We start from the raw sequence: 20751 nt of genomic DNA on the forward strand, positions 1-20751 counted from the left end.
CAGTATGAAAATATCTTTTTATTAATTTTCAAATATAAACCAAGAATTTCTGCATTTGCTTATCCAATGCAAATGATCTTCCCTGTGGTTAGTCCCAGCATTAACTCTTACAGACATTTTACATCATCATAATGGATTGTGTTTAATCACTGCAACATATTAAAATCAACTTTTGCAAGTTAAAAAGAAGAATGAAACAAAATCTGTCACAAGATCCAATGCTGTTCTACATCCTTGCAAGAGTACCCCAGAGAACATACCAACCCTGCCCTCTCAAGCAGCCTTACACTCATTCCTTAGTTGTTTCCATTCTATGGATTTTCTCTTCTGGCACTTCTTAGCCCTCATAAGGATATTACCTTTCTTGACTCAAGTATTCGTAGTGCCACACAGCTATTCCCCCCCACATAACCGGTAGCGGTACCTCTAGCCAGACTGTGGTACTCTCGCTCATGTCAGATACTATCTTTCCATATGAGTGTGTGGAGACATTCCTCTGTCTAACAGTAAATCATGGCCTTGAGTCAGACCCAGACTGAAGTGCAAGAACTAATAAGCCAAGCTTTTTGCAACAAACCTAACTGCAGGCTAGGATCCCCCACCAGTCCAGTTCTCCTCTTCCTTGGGTCATCCAAGTGCCTTCCACTAGTTAGCTAACATTTAATGTCAATGGAATAACAGACAATAAAACAATCAAAATCCAAACTGGAGCCAGAAATTTCCCTTTAACATAAGTAAATGCACTGGGAGATTCTTTGCTGTTAAGAACAGACGTAAATACAAAGTAACTCGCTTACTAGATACTGAATAGTAGTTGCTGTAGGCCATAATAGAAGCATAGAGAAAGAATTACTTCACTATTAAAGTCTGAGCGCTAAGTCAGACTGTCAGATGCAACAACAGATGAAAACATTGTAGATAGAACCTCAGTACGCCAATTACTTGCTTTAAATGTTAGCTCTGCATGACAGTCAGTCTGAATTGGGCACTGAGTTTCTACACAGTAAGTACATTATATGAAGAACCAGTTGCACAATTAGCCAGCCACAGCATGAATGCTGGTAGCCACTTTGTGATGCCAGCCAAACTGAACATTAAGCTCCAGCTTAACACTTTTTCTTTGTTTTGGTGAGGGTTTTTTTTTTTTGTTTCAGTCTTTTTTTGTTCTTTTGGTGGTGTTTTTTTTTTTAATGCTTCTAATTAGAAAAATTTACAATCTATTAATCTTTGAAATCTTACTAATAAATCCAGTCCTGTTTTCAGCCTACAGGGATGAGATTGCCTTTGCAAAGTGCACAGCTTCAAAGAAAAATGAGATTTATTTTTTTTCCTGCAAGCACCCTAAGTCTCAGTTAACAAAAGCAAATGCAAGAGAGAAGTAAGTCTTGAGTAAGTCTGCATTTTTAATACACTATTTCTACCTGCAATAGAAGTTGAAAAAGCAACATGTAAAATTATGAAGTGACTATAAACCCAATGGGCTTCAATGCATAATGAGGCCAATCAGCACTTCTTCAGAACAAGATGCTTTTTTTGGTCCTTACACGTCAAAGTCTCAAACAAGTAGCATGCTGCTGGTTGATTAAAAATGAAGTTTCTATAATCACAGACTAAGACTTCTATGTTTCTGTCAGTACAAAACCCTTAGGCTTACTCCCTTCATCCAGAACATCCAAGATTTTAATTCACAAATCTTGATGGGTATAACTCTGAGTAAAAGAAACAAGCATGTAATTTTATTGTGTTTCTGTACAATCTGCTAGAAGGCCTGCTATACATTCATAAGTGTGTTGTTCATTTCACAAACACTTAATTGCAACACTTAAAGATTCCGCTAATAGGAGTTCTAAAATTCCATTTTGTTCCAATGCCCAAGAGAGTTGTACCAGTTCAATTTCTGGAAACCAATTCAGTTTTGCTTAATGCACAGCCTTGCACCACCATTATCTTCCTCTTCTGCTACAGGTTAGAACGAGTCAGCCAGGGAAACTCCTGGAAGCACAAAAAAAAAAAAAAAAAAAAAGCAAACAAACAAAACCCAGAGTAAAAACTGAATCAGAATGGACAACCAGTAAGAGAATCCAAATATGCACTAACTACTAGAAGGAATCTACAGGAAATAAAGACTGCTCAAAAGTGTTTTGTCTCATTTTGTCAGGAATGGAAAGGAACAACCATAAATTCTGGAAACAGTCATTAAAGATGCTATGCATTAATAATAGCCCATTAAAAAAAAAAAAAACAAAAAACAAAAAACCAAAAAAACCCAAGGAAAGCAGATGGCACAGTGCAAAAGCACCAATTCTCGTATTTCCCAAATCTAAAGACAATCTTTCTGCCTTGCAACTATCTATGCCTTCTCTGCCATTTAAGTGATACCTCCTCAGGACATCAGAGGCTTGCCTAATGAAGCTAGCAGAAACAGAAATGAACACATATACACACCTGCTTCTTTCTCTCAGACTGTGGATCAATCATTACATTTATAAGAGAAGGTGTTTGCTTGTCAGTGACGCTTGCTTTCAGAGCATTCTGCAATTCTTCTGGTGTTTTAACAAAGTATCCTTTACCTCCAAAGGCAGACATAATTTCCTCATAGTGTGAATTTGGCAACAGAGAAACAGGAGGTGCACTGTAATGAAATGGAAAATCTCTGATTAATGGCAGGGAAGAACTGCCAGACTGACCAATTTAATTACTGATTTTGAAGTGTAGATTATTATTGTGCTGGACTGATGAATTTTTCTGGGCTGGAAGAACTACGTTTCCCATACCATATAAGCTATGGTTATAGGGTAGCATAACAAAGCCATTCCTGAGCAAAGCTTTAGCCTAGTTCTCCTGGTACAGAGATGTCAGCTCCAGAAGCAGAAGCCCAGTGTAAATTCAGAACACAAGCCTCAGGTAATTTTGGAGACTATAATGATTTTGGAGGTATGCCCACTATGAACTCTGTACTGTGTGGCCTGAACTGCTGCAGCAACCTGAGACACCTAACAGAGAGTCATCTCAATGCTGCACTGTTGTGTAAACAATAGTCGGGAATTAGGTTGGTTCCTCGCTTTTGGTAATTGATTCTTACATATACAAACTTAGTGTAGGACTAAGTTCACTTCATAAAAAATTTCAATCTGAATCCCAAAGTATTAAAAGTGAAGAGAATGACCATTTTGGTCACATCTTCCTTAATTAACAAGATATACTTTGAAGATGCTCACCACGTAGTAGGATCTCCAAACTTTAACATCTCCTTCCAGGCATCTGCATCCAAACCAGTGTAAATTCCATTGTTGTTTACTACGATAATCAAGATTGGCAAGTTGTACCTACAAAAAGATGCATTTGGTAGAAATCTGAAATACTTGCACCCTTCTGTAAGGTGTTAAAAGTGTTACTTCTCCTTAAAAAGAAGTAAACTTCCACCTGAAACATGATCTACTGGTAACACATTCTGTCCACTATGTATATTTTTTGGCTTGTTTTCATGTGCTTTTAAGAGTACCCCATCTAACAGCCACGTGCTTGGCCTTCTAGTTAAATTGATCCTGGCAACACACGTACAGGGTCTTCTTGAGCAAAAAAAAGAGTTACCTGCAAATAGTTTCCACCTCCATCCCAGAAAATCCAAAAGCACTATCTCCTTCTATGCAGATGACTCGCTTGTCAGGTGTTTGGTCTCTAGCTACCATTGCAGCTGCGACAGCAAAACCCAGTCCGACTCCCATCGTTCCAAAAGTACCTGCGTCAAGCCTAAAGAGGAGAATACAGAATTACTATTCCTTTATTTCTAAGCAAACTTTTAAGTTAATCCACAGTGACTTATCTTTACTTTTATTATTAAATTTGCCATATACTATTCAAATACTTTTTCATAAACAATTGATATAAAGAGATATTAGATGTATAATTATTATATCCAGTCAAACATTTGATAAGAATGCAAATGTTCTGAGTGATATAAACATACTGGAAGTCAAATTAAGAACTCTTATACACTAGCTATACTACAGTAAAGAACTATTCTTGTATGCTTTTAGCCTGCATAGTAACAATATTTCAAAAACATTCAATTACTGTAGAGATGGGCAGACTACACGAAATCCTTCTATATTTAACTTCCTTAAAATACAACTAGAAGTCTGAAAGCCATCAGTTAAATACTGCTGTTCAAATTTTAGTCTTCTGTTCAACTTCTGAAATCAAATTGAAAGCTGTAATTAGGTTAGATTATTTCAGTTAGAAGCACATAACGGAAACAAAAGTACATAAAAACTAGATTATTCTAGGGTTAACTTTTCAAATTTGTTTTCAGATACGTGCAATGCAATCTGAAGAGTCAACCATTAATATTACTGTGCTCTTATTTTAAATAATGCAAACTCTTCCCCCAACTTCACTGGAAGTATGGGTTTGGTTTTTTTTTCATTGGTTGTTTTTTTGTTTACAAAGAAGTATTTAGGTTCATTTAGGACTTTAGTGCTACTTTCACAAGAAGGCACAAATTTCACCTTCAGATCAAAAGTTTCACCTCACCAGACAGAAATAACTTTTTCCCCTCAATCAAGAAACGGCACTTAATTCCTACTCACATTAAAACTAGACTACACATAATGATTCAAGTGCGTACCAAGACTTCAAAATTTGAGTGCTTATATTTTAGGCATGGAGGTTTACATGAAAGTGTGCCCAATATATAACCCAATTTTCAAAATGAGTTTATTCTTCTTACGTTTCCCCTGTTTTTAATTGTGTTTCAAAGAAAAACCTCTTCATACAAATTCTTTTCAACATGAGAATCCCAAGGATTGTTTTTATTTTCAATCAATATTTACCACAGACTCTGAGCACAGAAATAAACATCTAGATCAGGAAGTTCAACATGATGCTCCTCACTCACTTTCCAGAAAAGAGTGAAAAACTATCACCATTCTGTTGCAGAGCACACAGACATGTTGCAGAGAATTATTAAAATCTGTGACAGGACATCAGTATATGAGTGGAAAACTTCCCTTAACCCCTCTCCCAACACACTAATTTTTTTTTTTTTTATTATTTAGAAGCTTTAAAAAGGATTACAAAAATTCTGGACCATCATACTTCTCAGCTAAATGAAAACATTTATACATAGATATAAACTGTTGAGTCAGCACAACAAAGAAAATACCATACCTTTGACGGGGATAGTAATTTGGAAGCATAGTTCGTCCAATGTCCATGGTGTTTGCTCCTTCACTTACTAAGATGCAGTCCTTGGGTATCAGTTCTCTGATGTGATGAAAGACTGTGTAATAATTCATAGGCAGGGATTTCTGTAATGCTAATCCCTTAAAAACAAGATACATTAGTAACTCCAATGGATAAAATTTATAAGAAGATGCAGAACTGGGATATGTAAATAATAATGGAAATAAAAATACACCCTGCTAGGTAACGCTGAAGTATTTGGTCTTCCATGCGCTACATCAAGGTCACTCCTTCTGTAACTATCCTGTGACACAATGTATTTATCAGAGGCTCACTTACCTCAGCAACCCTTAGATGGCCTACCATTAACAGGAAGCTACTAAAACTCAGTTTAACCTGAGAAGCACATGAAGTTTTTCTGCACATAGGTTTGACTATTGATAACCAAAATAAGCTGCCATCTGTGTGCTAGGAGGTAGTTCAAAAGAGTAATCTGATAGAATTAATTTATTTTAGATCCCATCTTGGAAACATGCACCTAAACTTGCAGAACACGAGTTGCATGAAGTTAGGCACATGCCAAACACCTGTGGTCTTTTGGCCTTAATAGCTTCTTCCTTTGAACATAGATTATACTTCCAACAGCATTGCTGAACAGCTAAACAGCACAATTACAGAAGAAAACTAAGAATGCATCTTCATGTAAGCTAGCTTCCACTTGGAGTACTTGGAGGTATCTGAGTACCTGTCCACTGCTTAGAAGTCACGGTCCATAATACAACAGCTCTGACTGTGGTCTTCTACTACTGGTATAAATTTTCAAAGTCTGGGTGACGTGGCTGTCAGAAGTAATTGAGGAGCTTGGATACAGACCAGTGACAAAACTGACTATGCACCTGTACCTGTTAAGGCGAGAAACCTCCTTTTTTCTTTAATATAACACTACCTTTGATCTTTCCTCATTGGCCGTTATTTTCTCTCTCAGCTTCTTCCACCACTCTGAATTAGAAGGATACTTCAATGGTCTTTTGCTGAATTCTTCTAAGAGCTGGAACAACATTGAAATGTTGCAGGGAATTTTTTTTTTTTAAACCAGTAACTTACTTTATAGAAATCAGGAAATCAAGGTAAAAATAGGAGGACACCTGACCTTACATTACCTGATTAGTCACGGCGTTTATGTCACCTAATAAAATTGCAGCTGGCTTCACATTATTCCCCAGCTCTTCTGCACAAACATCAATCTGTATTTCAAAAAGAAAAACCACCATTAACACAAGGCTATTAAAGAGATTTCTAATTTTTTTTTCAGTTCAAGGAACACTGTCTAACAATGTCTTCGTACCTTGTTTTAGCTGTACAACTGTAACTTCCTCTGCCTTTCACTGAAATGACATAATCAGGAAATGCTGTATTCAAAGTAAAATCCTATGGTACATACTCATTTTAACAGAAGTCCATATATATCCTTAAAATTGACTGCTTGCTTCTTTTATGCTCTTATAGACAGTATAGAACTTTACTAGAACATTAAGAAGGTGGTGGTGATTTTGGTGACAATTACGAGAACTAAAAATCTGAGCTTAGGTATACCCTTAAAGTCTATACAAATCAGTAATTTTCTTACTAAGAAAAGTTAGTGTATGCTACTTAACAGTAAGAATTTGGCTAGTATGAAGAAACAAAAAAGTAAATTACAACCACTGAAGAAACTTCCCCACTTTCTTTATCAGTGATGTAAGAGATCTCCAAGGTTACATGGAATACTAATTTAAGACCAGGTCACACAGACTATGAAGTGAATTAGTATTTTAATATTAACCCTTGACCAAAAACCAAAACAAAACTTTAAGTGAGATAAAAAAATATTTTCCTTTACATTCTTTAGAAAAAGGAAGCACAAAAGATGTATTATTTTGTAAGTCAAAGGAATTCTAGTTTAAAAATTTATGTTATTCCTCTAGAAAAGATGTAAAGTTTGGAAGCTGAGATTATGTTCCAGATCACTGAAGGCAGGCCAGTCAGCACACTGAATCAACTAATACTCTTTGATCACAGACTGCAAGGGAGGAGATTTTAAGGACATAAACAATTCAACAACTTGGTTTTTTTAAGAGCCAGCAGGTTGCCAAATACATCAATCAGTTAAATAGCATTTCTTCCTCTTTTCTTATTAACATTTCTGAGTGACTGAGCTCTTGAAGACAACTGACTCTGGATCTGAAAGTAATTCTATTTCAAAAAAATCCAGCTGAGAGAGCAGTGGAATAGTATGAAAAGTTTAACAGTTTCAAGACAACTTGCTTTCAACCATGGAAATTCAGTGCTCCAAAGATCACACAAGTATCATGAGTCTAATCCTGTATTAGTCAACTACATAGAAGTGTCCACCCTCCTCATTAGGGTAGCACCAAGTCCTTGATAGCTGGAACAACATTGTAATCATTTTTTAGAAAAAAATCAAGAAAGTTAAAAAAGTAATTAAAGAAATCAGAACTATTTCTGGAGAACTACCATAACCACATGCACTGCCCATAGGGCAGTATTTGCCACATGAAGTACACTACCAAAACAATTTACAATAACAGCTCTAGGCAATGCTAGAACACAGAGGACTTCCTTTAAGTGACAATAATTTTTTATGCTTACCTGAATAACCTTTACATCTTGCCGAAACCTTGGTGGAAGGCCAAAATGCAAAATCCAATTCAATCTTGCACCAAACAAGACGATTACATCAGCATGCTGTAATGCTCTAATACAGGGAAATAAGAGAATCAGATAAAGAGGAATTATTAATATATTTAATAGTGTTTTCAAAAGCAGAAGTAATCCTAACCATCACAGCAAATCCCAGAATATAATCCTTCCTTTCACTAAGACGCTTGCTTAGCTCATAAACCCTGTATCCTTTTACATAGCCAATCATCAAGCCACCCTTGAGTTTAGGAACTCAATAAGAAAATTAATTACTATTTTCCTAATACACTGTACTTGGGAAAGGAATCATTACACTAGGAGATTAACAAGATGCTATAATGACACTGAAGTTAAAGAAAAAGACTCATTACTGTGATACCGGCAACAGTGGGTGCCAAAATCAAGATTATTGTGGACCTCTCAGTTTAGACTCCTGCTAATTTACCTTTCAGCTGGGTACACAATATCTGGTATTTTTTTATTGTCCATTTTCCTTAACAGCATGCTTAACAGTGATAAAGCTAAACAATGGACAACGTTTTAATCTCAAAGTATATAAGTGCTCCACCTACAAGCTGGAGCATATTCATATCTAGTAAGCTTCTTATAGTTCATTCACATTTATTTTGTCAAGAGTCAAAAAGGGCTCTTATAATTTACTTTAAGCATAGTCCTTCGGTGTAGGATAAACCTTATCTACTTTTTAAATAAACTGCAGTTTAGTGACTATGTACTGCAAATATAATGCAGAGACAGCAGATAGCAAAAATTCAACTGCAATGTGTGCATCTTAACCCTCTGTTTATGGTGTTAAAATACAAAGCTAGTAGTCTGCCCACTGCACTAAATTGAATGTATAACATAAACTGTTTGGCAGTGTCATTTTATGTTATGAAATGCATACTAACAACATTGATATATCTACTTGTCATAGGTTTCCTAGTTACAGAATATTAGTTCTCAGAGAAAATATCTTCCTGTCCAGCATTTTAAGCATTGTCAAAAGAGATCCACCTAAATTTGTTGACTCTTTCCAAGCAAGATCTTCAGTGCTCTAAAATGAGGTGCAAAATGTGTTTGAAAAATTTTTGTTGTATGGATTTTGTCTTCCCTGGCATCTGTAGACCATCACAATTCCTAGCTGTTTCTCAGTTGTTAGGATTAGAAGTCTTGCTTTATATTTACGTTGATCTTGCTGCAGCTACACAATTTGGATGGTTATCAGGAACTACTCCTTTTGCCATTGGTGTAGGCAAAAAAGGCAGTCCACAAAGGTCCACCAGCTTTCTGATGTTGTTTTCAGCATGTGAATAAGCAGCACCTGAATGAAATGAAAGAGACTGCTTAATACTACAGAAAACTGTATTCACTTGAATTTCAATTAACCTGATTACATTAGTGGCAGAAAGAGTGTTACTTCCCATTATGAAAGCTGCTTGTTATTTTCATTCTGGAGAACCCAAAATATAAAATGTCAAACTACAGGTATTTGAGTTCAAATTTCCCATATTTTTGACAAAAGTTTGTGTTTTGTTTTTTTTTGTTTTGTTTTGTTTTTAAGAATTCAGCTGAACTATTTAGCTATTTCTGTAAAGCATAGAAGGGAAAAATAGGGGGATTTTGTTTATTTAAAAATGACAATTTTGAGTGGGTGAAATTTGGTATCAAGGGCAAAGACTTCAGCATCAGCAACAGGAGATGACCTTTGTGTTGTGTCATGTCATTTTTTTTGCTTGTTCCTTGCATGTCATTGTATCACATGCTCCATAACAATCTGCCCAAACAGGTCTACTATAAGCCTCTAACAAAAAAAGAGAAGCTCAAAGAAGATCTTGAAAGATGTGTGTGTGTGTGTGTGTGTGCACTGTGATGCTACCTTCAGTACAAGGCTGCTGAATTAAGGTTGCCCAGGCAATCTAGAATGTTGCTCAGGCAACCTAGAATAACTAACTGGTCCTTGTGCAATGACTTAAGTCTGAGTCTTAAATCATGAAGAATAAACTTCTATACTTCTTCCAAAAATTCTGTATACAATACAACATATACAATATAATGTATAGCAGAAAGTCCAGATAATTTGTTAAGTAGATTTGAAGAAAACACAGTATTTATCTATTGTTGACCCCAATAAAACACATATCTACGCATTTTTGAGATTTCTACCTTTCTCTTTCAAACACCCTTTTGTTCAATTACACCAAGCCAGAGAGAGGGGAAATAAAACCACAACAAACCCCACATCTCCTGATCTATCTTCCGTCTACTATTTCATTACCTAATCAATTATAAGATCCACCTCATCTCAATCATTTAACTCCCTGATTAAACATAGAACCTCTCTCCAAGACAACAGATCGTTCCTATACCTGCAGGAAAACAGCCTGGGTGAAACAAGTTGTGTATTTCAGTTCTGTTTCTAGCAGATCTGTGTCTTCAACAAAAATGTCACTGCAGTGACCGACTTTCCACAGGAAGGGACAAAATAAGCAAACTAGCACAGAGAATAACTATCCTCTATCTTTAGGGATGCCTCTATCTCAGGAACAAAATACACTGGCAGAATACTGAAAATGTCTTAAACGGAAATTCTGTAAAACAGCAACAACAGCAACAGCTGCTGTGTTGCTTTATGTCCTCACATAGGTAGGCTGACACTTTCAGTAAGTCTATGGAAAAATGACCTTTGGTTACTCTGGTTCCTGCTATATATGCCAGAGCATACTTCTGTATTCTTGACAACATGAGAGGAAACAGCTTCAAGTTGTGTCAGGGGAGGTTTACTAGGATACTAAGAAAATGTCTTCACTGAAAGGATTATCGAGCATTGGAACAGGCTGCCCAGGGAAGTCGCTGAGTCACCATCCTTGGAGGCATTTAAAAGACGTACAGATGTGGTGCTTAGGAACATGGTTTAGTGGTGAACTTGGCAGTGTTAGGTTTATGGTTGGACTTGATCTTGAAAGTATTTTCCAACCTAAATGATTCTGTGATTTGGATAGAATTTGTTTGGAATTTTGGAAGTGAATCCTTGGTATTAGCTCTACACTTCAGAAAACGGCTATCTGATTTTTTTCTGCTTAAATTTGTATTTTATCAATTGACTTGTCTCTCAACCTAGATAAAAAAGACAAGTTACACAATGGAATAAAAATATTCTAAAAACAGAGCAGATTTTAAGCATCAAATTTCAGAGGAGTTTCTTTGGGTTTTTTTTGTTTGTTTTTAATAGAGAGTGAAATGGCTAACATTTATGGGGAAAAGAAATCACTTTGGTCATTGTTCTTGTCCCAGATGTGTACAGTTCAAAGCTACAAAGCATGCTACCTTTGCCAATGATTAGTAGAGGCTGCTTGGAATGAGCAATGATAGATGCTGCTTTGGATACAGTAGAGCTTTCAGCTGTGCTGATGGGAGGTGGCAGGCAGCATTCCACGTACCTGGAAGTCAAACAAAACAAAAGAGGCTCCTTAAAAAAATTCAAAGCAAGGAATGTTGAAAGATAAAACCTATTATTTAGTATAAAACTGTAGTTGCTGCACACCATGTTACTCAGCATTTATCAGAACGGGACAGATTTTTCAAAACAGACTTTGAAGTTTTTCTTGTATGTTTCTTTAATCTTACAGGTAGTGTTGTTCCAGAGATTTACAAAGTGACATCACTATATTACCATCATGTTAATTCATTCCTTTTTGCACATTTCATTACAAACTATAATCTATATGACACATTACGATGCAGTGTTAAATGCAGACACTGGATTTTTAGTATAATTTCAGCCTTGTGGTGAATTATTTAATCTCTTGCTCTTGTTTATTTTTCCTTGTTTTAAGAAAATATAAAAGTAACTTAAAACTAAAATTTATTTTATTGATTGACATGAAAAACAATGAATATTTACGCACTTGACAGAGCTCTTATTCACCTGAAGATTTACAAAATCCCCAGGTATATCAATATAGCAGGAACCTGGACGACCATATATGCTGGTTCTTACAGCCTAGAAGACAGATAATCAGTTTTAACCACTGTTAGCAAGGATTTTTAAAATCTTTACATGTAAAACCCAAGAAAACCCTTCAGTAGGCAGAGAAGGAACATGCTCTTTCATATTGCCGAAAAACCACAGGGAAAGCTCCCATGGATTGACTTCTACCCATAGATTCAGGTTTTGATAGCTATTTTCCTCTATGTGCCATCTGAAGCCTTTCAGTAGACGCACAGTACTGGACTGTAAATTTACAGTGAGACAACTGCATTATCAGCTATTGTATTTGGAAATACCAAATTTAAACAGAATTCAGTATGAAAGTTTAAGTAGCACAAACAGAGAAAAGCCAAGACAACAAATGCCTCAATTTTTTGTTACTTTGGATTCCTGTTCTATTACAGGTAGATGCTCTGCTGAATTTGCACTTCTGGAAACAGTGTATGCAGAATTTAGGCTGACATGGCTAAAGTGGTGTTACAGCAGTAGTAAGAGACTTTTGTAACCCTTTCCGAAGCACTGAGATAAGGATGTATTTTCTCTCACTCTCTCAAAAAAAGCACCAAACCACAAGCAACCCCCAAATCTGAACTCAACCATCTCCACTCCCACCCCTCCACATCTTCACACAGTAAGAGTGGTAAAAGAGCTGAAGTTTGTGCTATTGCATTTCCAGTTCTTGCACCTCTCCCAGAAGGCATTTCTTTCAGAAACATCTTTCCAGCTCTGACTGAACCTAACAAAAAACGCTGCAGGGATCAGTAAGCATCAGATTGGATCAGAATCTATTTCTATCCTGTTCGATAGCACAGTTCATAGGAAAAACTCCCTGGTTGTTAACTTACTCAATCAACCATCACCTAATATCTGCAGGATCAAACTATTTACAGTAACAGTTATACAAAAAATAAACCCTTAAAGCTTATACAGTAGGAGACAGTTACTTGATGTTCTGTTGCTAATTTAGTATTTTTTCATACCTTTTCAATAACAGCAGGAATAACTTCTAGGCTGCTTGGGCGGACAGACAGCTTGTTGTACAGCCTACCAGCTTCAACCTGAATAAATGCATATAACCATTATGTTGACTTACCAAACTGATTTGCTCATTTCCATCTAATTTCAACAGGAATAAAATGGAAAAAAATGCCAAATGGAAAGCAACAAGTTGGAAACTCGCACATAAAAAAAAAAATGCAGTTCCTCAGCTGGTAGAAGCGGTCAAAGCTATACTCATTCCACTGAGCACTTAGGTATTTATTTCCAGACTGTGGTGCTTCTTTTCTTGGAAAATTTATTTTGCTTTCTTACACCTCATAACAGACAGCCAATGGCAGGTAATACCTGCTGAGAACCTAAAACAGAGCACGAATTCTAACATGACTGTGGACAAAGACATTACAAATAATCTGCTGTATTTACGCAATGTCCATCTTAAACCAGTAGATGGAGCAAATAAACAGCACTATAAGATCTGTTAGGAAGTATTAGGGTTTAGGATTGTTATTCTTACACTAATGAAGAAACAACACCAATTATTTAACTGGAATCTTTCTGTACAAAGTTGTATGTCTGTGTACCTGTGGGAATTCCTGAAAAGCTCCCATGGTTTCCTGATTTCTGTCAGAAGAGCCTCCAATAACAATCAAAGGCCTAGAAGAGCATGTAAAACAAACAAGCAAAACCAACCTTAAGCATACATGTATTTTTTCATAACTGCAGTCACATCTGTAAACTCTCCAGGGATGTCATGCACCTTCAGATCCACAGACTTCAACAGGAATAGAAAGTGATCAGCACAACACAGGAACGGTTTCTAAACATCAGTGTGTGAGCCAGTAGACTTCCTAGCAGCTTTTGGATTGTTAGTTTTAGGACAGTCTGGTTGTATTAAGTGATCTGCAACTAGCATAAAAATTTCTAAAACCATGTCATATTGCTAACAATTTTCATTAAAGTTTGATAACATGGATGACAAGGTGGTTTGAGAGGAATGACAAAAACTAATCTAAAAAGCTAAAAAGTATCGCTTGACCTAAAAAGTATTAAGATGTTTGTTCATAACCCAAAAGTAAATGCAAAAGCATGTTTGGGATTCTCAAACACTCAATGGAGGTGTCTACTAATGAAGGAGTCAAGGAAAATTATCTTTATTAGGCTAAATTCAGGGTGTGTGAATGCTTACTTCTCTCCTTTGGCACATGGTGTGACTAATGAAAAAAAAAAATCATTGGCCAAACACTGTGGTGTGGTCAGTGATAACCAATCTTCTTACTATCTGCCAAACTAGATAAGTCACTCCCTTCACCTTTTGCCAGGAGTACAGGTTTATGTAAGGTTAAGTCAGGTAAACAGAGCTCATCTCAAACAAAAGTCAGTTTGTGAGAAAATAGAAATGTCTCCCGCAAATCCATAAGCAAGCACTGTGAATGCTTCTTTCTTATAACCAAACCCATGACTGTTTAAGGTTTTCATATGATCTTTTTTTTTTTTTTTTTTAAAATCTAAGGTCACATAGGGACAGCAAAACTTTAATCCATAACTAATTTTTAAAAAATAATTTGAACACCAGATGTCTTTTTTTAAAGTGTCAGAGACTTGATTTGTTAGCATTCCCATTATCAAACTTCCCTTGTCCATCAGCCACTGCTAATCTCATGCTCCAGATCATGTGTGCTTCTACCCCAAATACCTCATACAACTTTCTGAAGGACTTTCAGTGGCAGACCAGCTAAAGTTGCCACATCTCAGTGAAGGCTTGTGGGAGTAAATGCTATCACTCAGGGCCATCATTTAATTCAATGCTTAATTACCGCTCTAAATGTCTGCGTGGGGAGAAAATATGGATTTTAACAATGCAGTTGTCAATTTGCTCACATACGAAATAGAGCAATTCAAAGGCAACATGGATTTAAAGTTCGAAAAAAAATCTCTAAGACTCCACAATCAATAAAGCATTACAGGCTGAATATCGACTGAATTTTCAAAGGTATCCATACAATCAGGTATACTGATAGATTTTCCAATATATGCATAATGGGGTGAGACAAAAAGGAGAATTTTATCCATGAGAAAACAAAAAAAAAGAAGGGAAATAAATTACTTTAGGGTTGATAAATGAAGAATTCTCTTCTCATTACTCACAAAAAAAAAAAAAGTCCTATACTAAATACTGCAGAGCTCAACATCTGCAACAAATAACAGTAAACAATTATTAGAATTTCAAAGGGAAAATGTAGTTAAATTACCAGCAGTTTATGGTTGCATTTGCCATCCCACCAAGGGTGTGTAAAAAACCTGGACCGGACACTACAAGACATACTCCTGGTCTAGAGAAAAAAAAAAAAAGAAGGAAATAGAGAGAAGTAGTGAACACAGAGACACTGAATAAATCACCACCAAAAATTATTAAGATGCTGAAAAATAAAATATTAAAGCTTTACTCATGCTATCAAAATACATGAACGGCAAGGGACTTGTATGAAGGGCTAAAGATAGACACGGGAATCAGAAATCATTTAGCTGTATCAACCCAATTGAAAAAGCAAGTGAACAGTTGTTATGTGCCACCCACACAGAGGTCTGCAACATATGGAGGCTCATCATAACACAGCTCCTTACTTCTTTTATCGCCACCGACTCCATCATCTAGCGTTTATATGGAATTTGCTAAGCCACTTACGGTTGCAGTTTTCTGAACTCCACTTTAGCACTAGATATCAATGAAGAAAGCTCATGAAGGAATAAGTGCATCTGATTTAACACAAATTTTATTACAGTTTAACTCAGGCAGAGGCACTTGTTATTCCAGATTGAATATGAAGTATTCCTTAGTAGCTTTAAAGACTCTTTACAAATCAGAAAAAAAATTAGCTTACTTCCAGAGGATTATTTAAAGGAAGAAAAATCACAAAACTGCATAACACACGAGTGATCACCTGCATTATCATGTCTGCATTTCTGAGCAAGCAGGTGTCAGCTGTTTAACTTTAGAAAAGGATCCATGGGATACCCAAGAAGCACACTTCACAAGTCACAGGCAACAGAATGCTTCCCAACAACATAAAAAGTAAAATTCAGTAAAAGAGGAAAAGCCAGCATTTCATGTCAGGAGAAGCACGAGGGAGACTGGAAGGCATACCATCAGTCTCTGTATTGATACAGTATTTGTTGAACAATATGCCCAGGTGACGAGATTGAAGTGCAGCAGGTCCATCAACTTGGAACAAACAGGAGTGGCATGATTTCTGCCCCTCATACCAAGGAGGGTTGCTAAGCTACTATTCAGATGTTAAAGAGGAAAAAATAAAGAAAGTTTTAAGATGGACAGTATTACATAAGCTTAAGCACCTCTTTGCTCCTGCTTTGAATTATAGCAACAGAAACATTGGTAACTGTTACTGACAGTTATTTTAAAATTCGTGTTCCTTTTTAACTGTCCTACATCTGCACATACTGAAAACACTCAGCTCCAAACCAGAAAAATGTTCCTAGCTTCTGACTGTTGACTTTAACACAGTTAATAGTAAAAATTATATTATTATAAATATTAATAAACATGGAATGTACCTGCCAGTCAAATATCCAACAGCAGATGCAGCATAACAGGCCTATTGAAAACACTGGAGTTAATTATACAATTATTATTATATATACACATTTAATTACAGCTTGTACATAACTTTCAACAAAAATATTGAAAATAAGCAAGTAAAGAATTTTCCCTGATCATCAGAGTTTAAACTTAAGTAAAAGCACCCCTTCACCCTCCCTATTATAAGGTGTTTTCATGAAGGTTTATGTGAAAAATCTCAAGACTCCTCTCCACATTTCAGGCTCGTGTTGTTCCAGGATATTACACTAGGAATATTTAGGATTCAAAAACAAAAACAAAAAAACCTCCGATCAGACAAAATAAAATCTCTAAACCCAGGGAAACAAAATGAATACAACAACATAAGAAAATTCTGCCTTCTGGACTAACATAGAAGGGGGATTTGCAAGAGAAAGGCAACAAACAAATCCAGCCATCACTGGAATGAGTCATTATACTTCAGAAATAAAGCAAAAGGTTGAAATGACATGCTGGAAAGATTCATTAGAAAACTAGGGATTGTCTTTTTTACAAGTTGAGCTGCTGAAGTACTTCCCACTCCATTTCTGATATCACACTTGGCTTTAGCTACTTTAACATTTTAAAGAAAAATTGCATTTTGAGTAATTTTCACAAAAGTAATGCCTACAACATGTGTTAACATAGCTTATCAGCAATATTATTATGGAGTACGTTTTTATGCTATCCCTGTAGTAATATTAAACATACATTTCACCTGGTAACAGGACGTGATCAAGTAGATCAAGGATGTGATCAAGTAGAAACAGAAACTTACAGGTGACCCAAGAATTCCAACGGATTCACACATGTGACCAAAGCCAACTCCCTCTCTCATGTTCTCATGCTTTTTTTCTTGAATTCAGCAAGTTCTAACACTTAATGGAAAAAAATAATTTTGCAATTGTTTTTTTTTAAATTATTTTTTAAAAAGTAAGCTCCTAGCCTATAGCTTGCCTCTTTCATTTTGAAAGAGAGTTGGAGTTTTGTTTTTTAAGCTTTATTTGAGTACTATTGTGATAAAAAGAATAAGTAACACAAAAGCTCCTTCTAAAAGTTAACAAAGCTACCAAGTATTGTCCTCAAAGCTATGAGCAATTCTAACACAGCACGTTAGCAATCTCAGCTCAAATGAATGAAAACAACAGACTTGTTAAAAGCTTTTACACAGAAGGAGAAACTGTCTTTAATACCCTCATGCCCCTACAGATACTGACCAACTGTCTGAGCAAAAATGTGGAGCTTAGTAGAGGAATAAGCAGCAATCCTTCTTTTCTTTGCAGCTTTGGGACAGTGAATTGTTGACAAAACAAAGCACACTGACAAGAAAAATATCTTTCTACTTTTCCTAAGCCTCTGACACAAAGAAGAAAAATGTCACCTACATTCAGGAATGAGATAACAATTTGATTATCTATCTGTGTGCAAAAGTTTAGAAATATTTGGAGTAGGTGTTACTAAAAGTCTTGTTAATAAGAGTTCAAAGCATGGTGTTGAGTTTCCATGGCAATTATGTTTTAGAACTGAGTGGCAAAATAAAGCAGCACATTAAATTTGGGTTTGTGTACAGTCACTGACATTAAAACTTTTATTGCTTCATTCTGCAAGGAAGGAACATGACTAAAGCTATCTGTGTTGAGAGGAGAGGAGATCATAAATAATTTTGAAGGTATACTTAAAAGACTTTTTTGTGTGAACAGTAAGAATGAAAAGCCATTTTACTTACGAAGCTTGCACTCTCACCTCTAAAATATGAGTAATGGCACCCATTATCTGTTATGGTCATAACCCAGTTGATCAGCTGAAACCAGAGCGGAATTTACCTCAGACAGGCAAAAAGGACCTGGGCACATAAAATGCCATTGTCCGCCAAAACCACTATCAACATTAGGAAGAAATGTAGCAGATCCAGATGCAGGCACTGAACTCAGAATCTGCAACTACCTTGTGAGTGCTGGGGCTGAACTGTAGCCAAAGCAGAGGCCTGTTAGTCCCATACAAGCAGAAGCACAGTAAGAAGGATTAGTCTGTTTTCAACTCAAACATAAGCAAACTAATACATAGTTAGTGAACAGTGGTTAAGCATTTTTGTACCCAGTGGCCCAGTTAAAATAGCACTACCATGTCTAGGAGCAGGTCTGAGGCCCTTATGTTGTTAATTGTACCTAATGTTAATTGTTTCTGTAGGGCTTGTGATCAATTTGTTACAAGAACTTCCTGCATGAACCTGAGCTCAGTACACGGCAACTTTCGTTACAACATACAACTTAAGTGTGTGCCTTGAAAATATGGACACAGGTTGAAAGCAGTGGTCCCAGAATATTAAACAATTTGCTAATGGCCAATTACTGGTCACTGAAAAACTGCAACTTTGAGATCTGGGAAGACACTGCTATTAGCCAGAGGTAAAAAACAAAATAGAACATAAAAACCTCAGATGTGCAACAGGGTAAGGCACCTGTCTTGGCCTGGGAAAGTAACGCCCATCCAGCACCACACAATCCATATCCCAGGCACGGAGGCCAAGGAGCAAGATCTGTTCAGAGACTGAAACAGCATATAAAAAGAGATCTTGAATCTGAGGGGTGGAGAAAAACGACACCCATGTTGGCTACAGCTGCCCTTATTGAAGGGTTCTCAAGCCTGATTCCTTTGACAGCTAGCACCATCAACATAAGCCACGCTGCACCAGCTCCAGCATATCGTACACTCAAGACTAACTTAGGATATGATTATCAAGAACAGATTGCTTTGAATTTGTAGTGATCATAGCTAATGTTTAATTTTTAATCTTTATAAGTAATGTGTGTTGTTAATGAATAACAATGTAGTAAAGATTTTTTTTTTTAAGTTTAACACTGGGTTGGGTTAAAAGTCTTGTAAAGAATCACAGCAACCTCCAGTTACGCACGGACAGATACACAAAACACACACCCCTAGCGAGCTGCAACGTAACTATCCAGTGTTTAAGGGGCATACAGGATACGGGTTAAACTGCTTCTTAGTAAACTTATGCCATGTTACAGGCCACAAGAGACTAGCTAACAGATATCGGTAGTACTACTCAGCTTTTAACTTCGTACTTCAGTCTGGTCTTTCCAGTCCCAGCAGTTTATTCTGCAGTTTTATGGGCTTTTGCTACACCTGGCTTAGAAATGAGGCAGAAACGCAACCCTGGAAAAACCTTTGTTTTCCATATACCTCAGATCATATACAGCTGCCTTCACCAACAAAGGAAGCAGCTGTATACACGTCCTCCACAGCCAGACCACAAAACCAATAAACTTAGACAATTAAAACTATGACATATGTAAACATTAAGTGTATCTTGAATATATTGTGTATAACTTTTTATCCTCTCCTCTGCCAAGCAATTACTCTACGTCTTCACTGAGGACAAAGAACAAAACTAAACCTACCACAAGGTACACCTTTGTTCATAATTTTCCACTCCCTAAAGAAGAGAAACCCTGACATTTTGATGTTAAAACAAGTCTTCATGTTATTGGTATTCCCCTAAGTAAAAGCATCTCACTTCTTGTGCAGAACACTTCTTGCCTTCTTCAGTCTAACAGAAGAGAGTCTAGTAAAAAGTGATAAATACGACAGCATCTCATTTGGCAGTGCAAAGCAATCTTCTCTGTTAATTACAGATGCATAAGGAAATTAAGTTTAATCACATTAATAACCAAAGCTAAAAATACAATACTTGCCAAACGGCCTACAGGAAAATAAAGACTATGCTGAATTCCCAGTCCTTCAAATGAATCAAACACACCTTTTAAACATATTTGTATATGTTTGCCTCACTCACGTTACAGATTTTCCAAACAGAGACATGCATTCCTCTGTAAATTCTCCGGGACAATCCATGAAGGCTATGAACTACATGGTGGAAAACAAAAAAAAGAACACTGCTGCAAAACACAGGCACCTGAATACTGTGTAGGTCTGGAATATTAGAAGGAGTTCCTTGTAAAAGTGATAAAATTCTAATTCATAGTGTTCATAGAGAGACAGAACCCATAAATAAGCTAAAACACACAAAAAAATATCTCCTGATAAGATAATAATCAAGCAATGTATTTATTTGTTGGCAACAGTTATGGGAAAGTGACAAATGTAGTAGAGCAACTCTGAGTATGGAAAACTGATGGTCTGCTTGCTAGCAGTTCAATAGCTAGCAGCTAGCTATCCAGCTTAGGTAGTAATCCTTGAAAGTGAGTTAGAAACCTGAGGTTATTATATTCAACGTCAGACCACCTAA

The 20751-nt window shown here is 36.4% G+C and overlaps 1 protein-coding gene across 3 annotated transcripts in view; it reads right to left on the reverse strand.

The window, feature by feature from the left end:
- HACL1 (2-hydroxyacyl-CoA lyase 1) overlaps positions 1 to 20751 on the reverse strand; it is a 23103-nt gene continuing 2352 nt past the window's right edge. Inside the window, exons 3-17 of one of the 3 annotated variants that reach the window (XM_086742604.1) lie at positions 16442 to 16482; positions 15121 to 15201; positions 13453 to 13525; positions 12853 to 12930; positions 11790 to 11884; positions 11209 to 11321; positions 9070 to 9205; positions 7834 to 7939; positions 6345 to 6428; positions 6131 to 6232; positions 5170 to 5324; positions 3592 to 3750; positions 3219 to 3326; positions 2446 to 2632; positions 1 to 1992 (exon numbers count right to left, since the gene is read on the reverse strand). In XM_086742604.1, the coding sequence (XP_086598730.1) occupies positions 1960 to 1992; positions 2446 to 2632; positions 3219 to 3326; positions 3592 to 3750; positions 5170 to 5324; positions 6131 to 6232; positions 6345 to 6428; positions 7834 to 7939; positions 9070 to 9205; positions 11209 to 11321; positions 11790 to 11884; positions 12853 to 12930; positions 13453 to 13525; positions 15121 to 15201; positions 16442 to 16482 (1551 nt within the window). In that variant the 3' untranslated portion in view covers positions 1 to 1959. The remainder of the gene's footprint in view (positions 1993 to 2445; positions 2633 to 3218; positions 3327 to 3591; positions 3751 to 5169; positions 5325 to 6130; positions 6233 to 6344; positions 6429 to 7833; positions 7940 to 9069; positions 9206 to 11208; positions 11322 to 11789; positions 11885 to 12852; positions 12931 to 13452; positions 13526 to 15120; positions 15202 to 16441; positions 16483 to 20751) is intronic. The other 2 variants (XM_086742605.1, XM_086742606.1) reach the window with 2 other exon arrangements.

The sequence above is a fragment of the Chlamydotis macqueenii genome, chromosome 2, assembly GCF_036417535.1.
Source record: "Chlamydotis macqueenii isolate bChlMac1 chromosome 2, bChlMac1.mat, whole genome shotgun sequence".
In the NCBI taxonomy this organism is placed as follows: Eukaryota; Metazoa; Chordata; class Aves; order Otidiformes; family Otididae; genus Chlamydotis; species Chlamydotis macqueenii.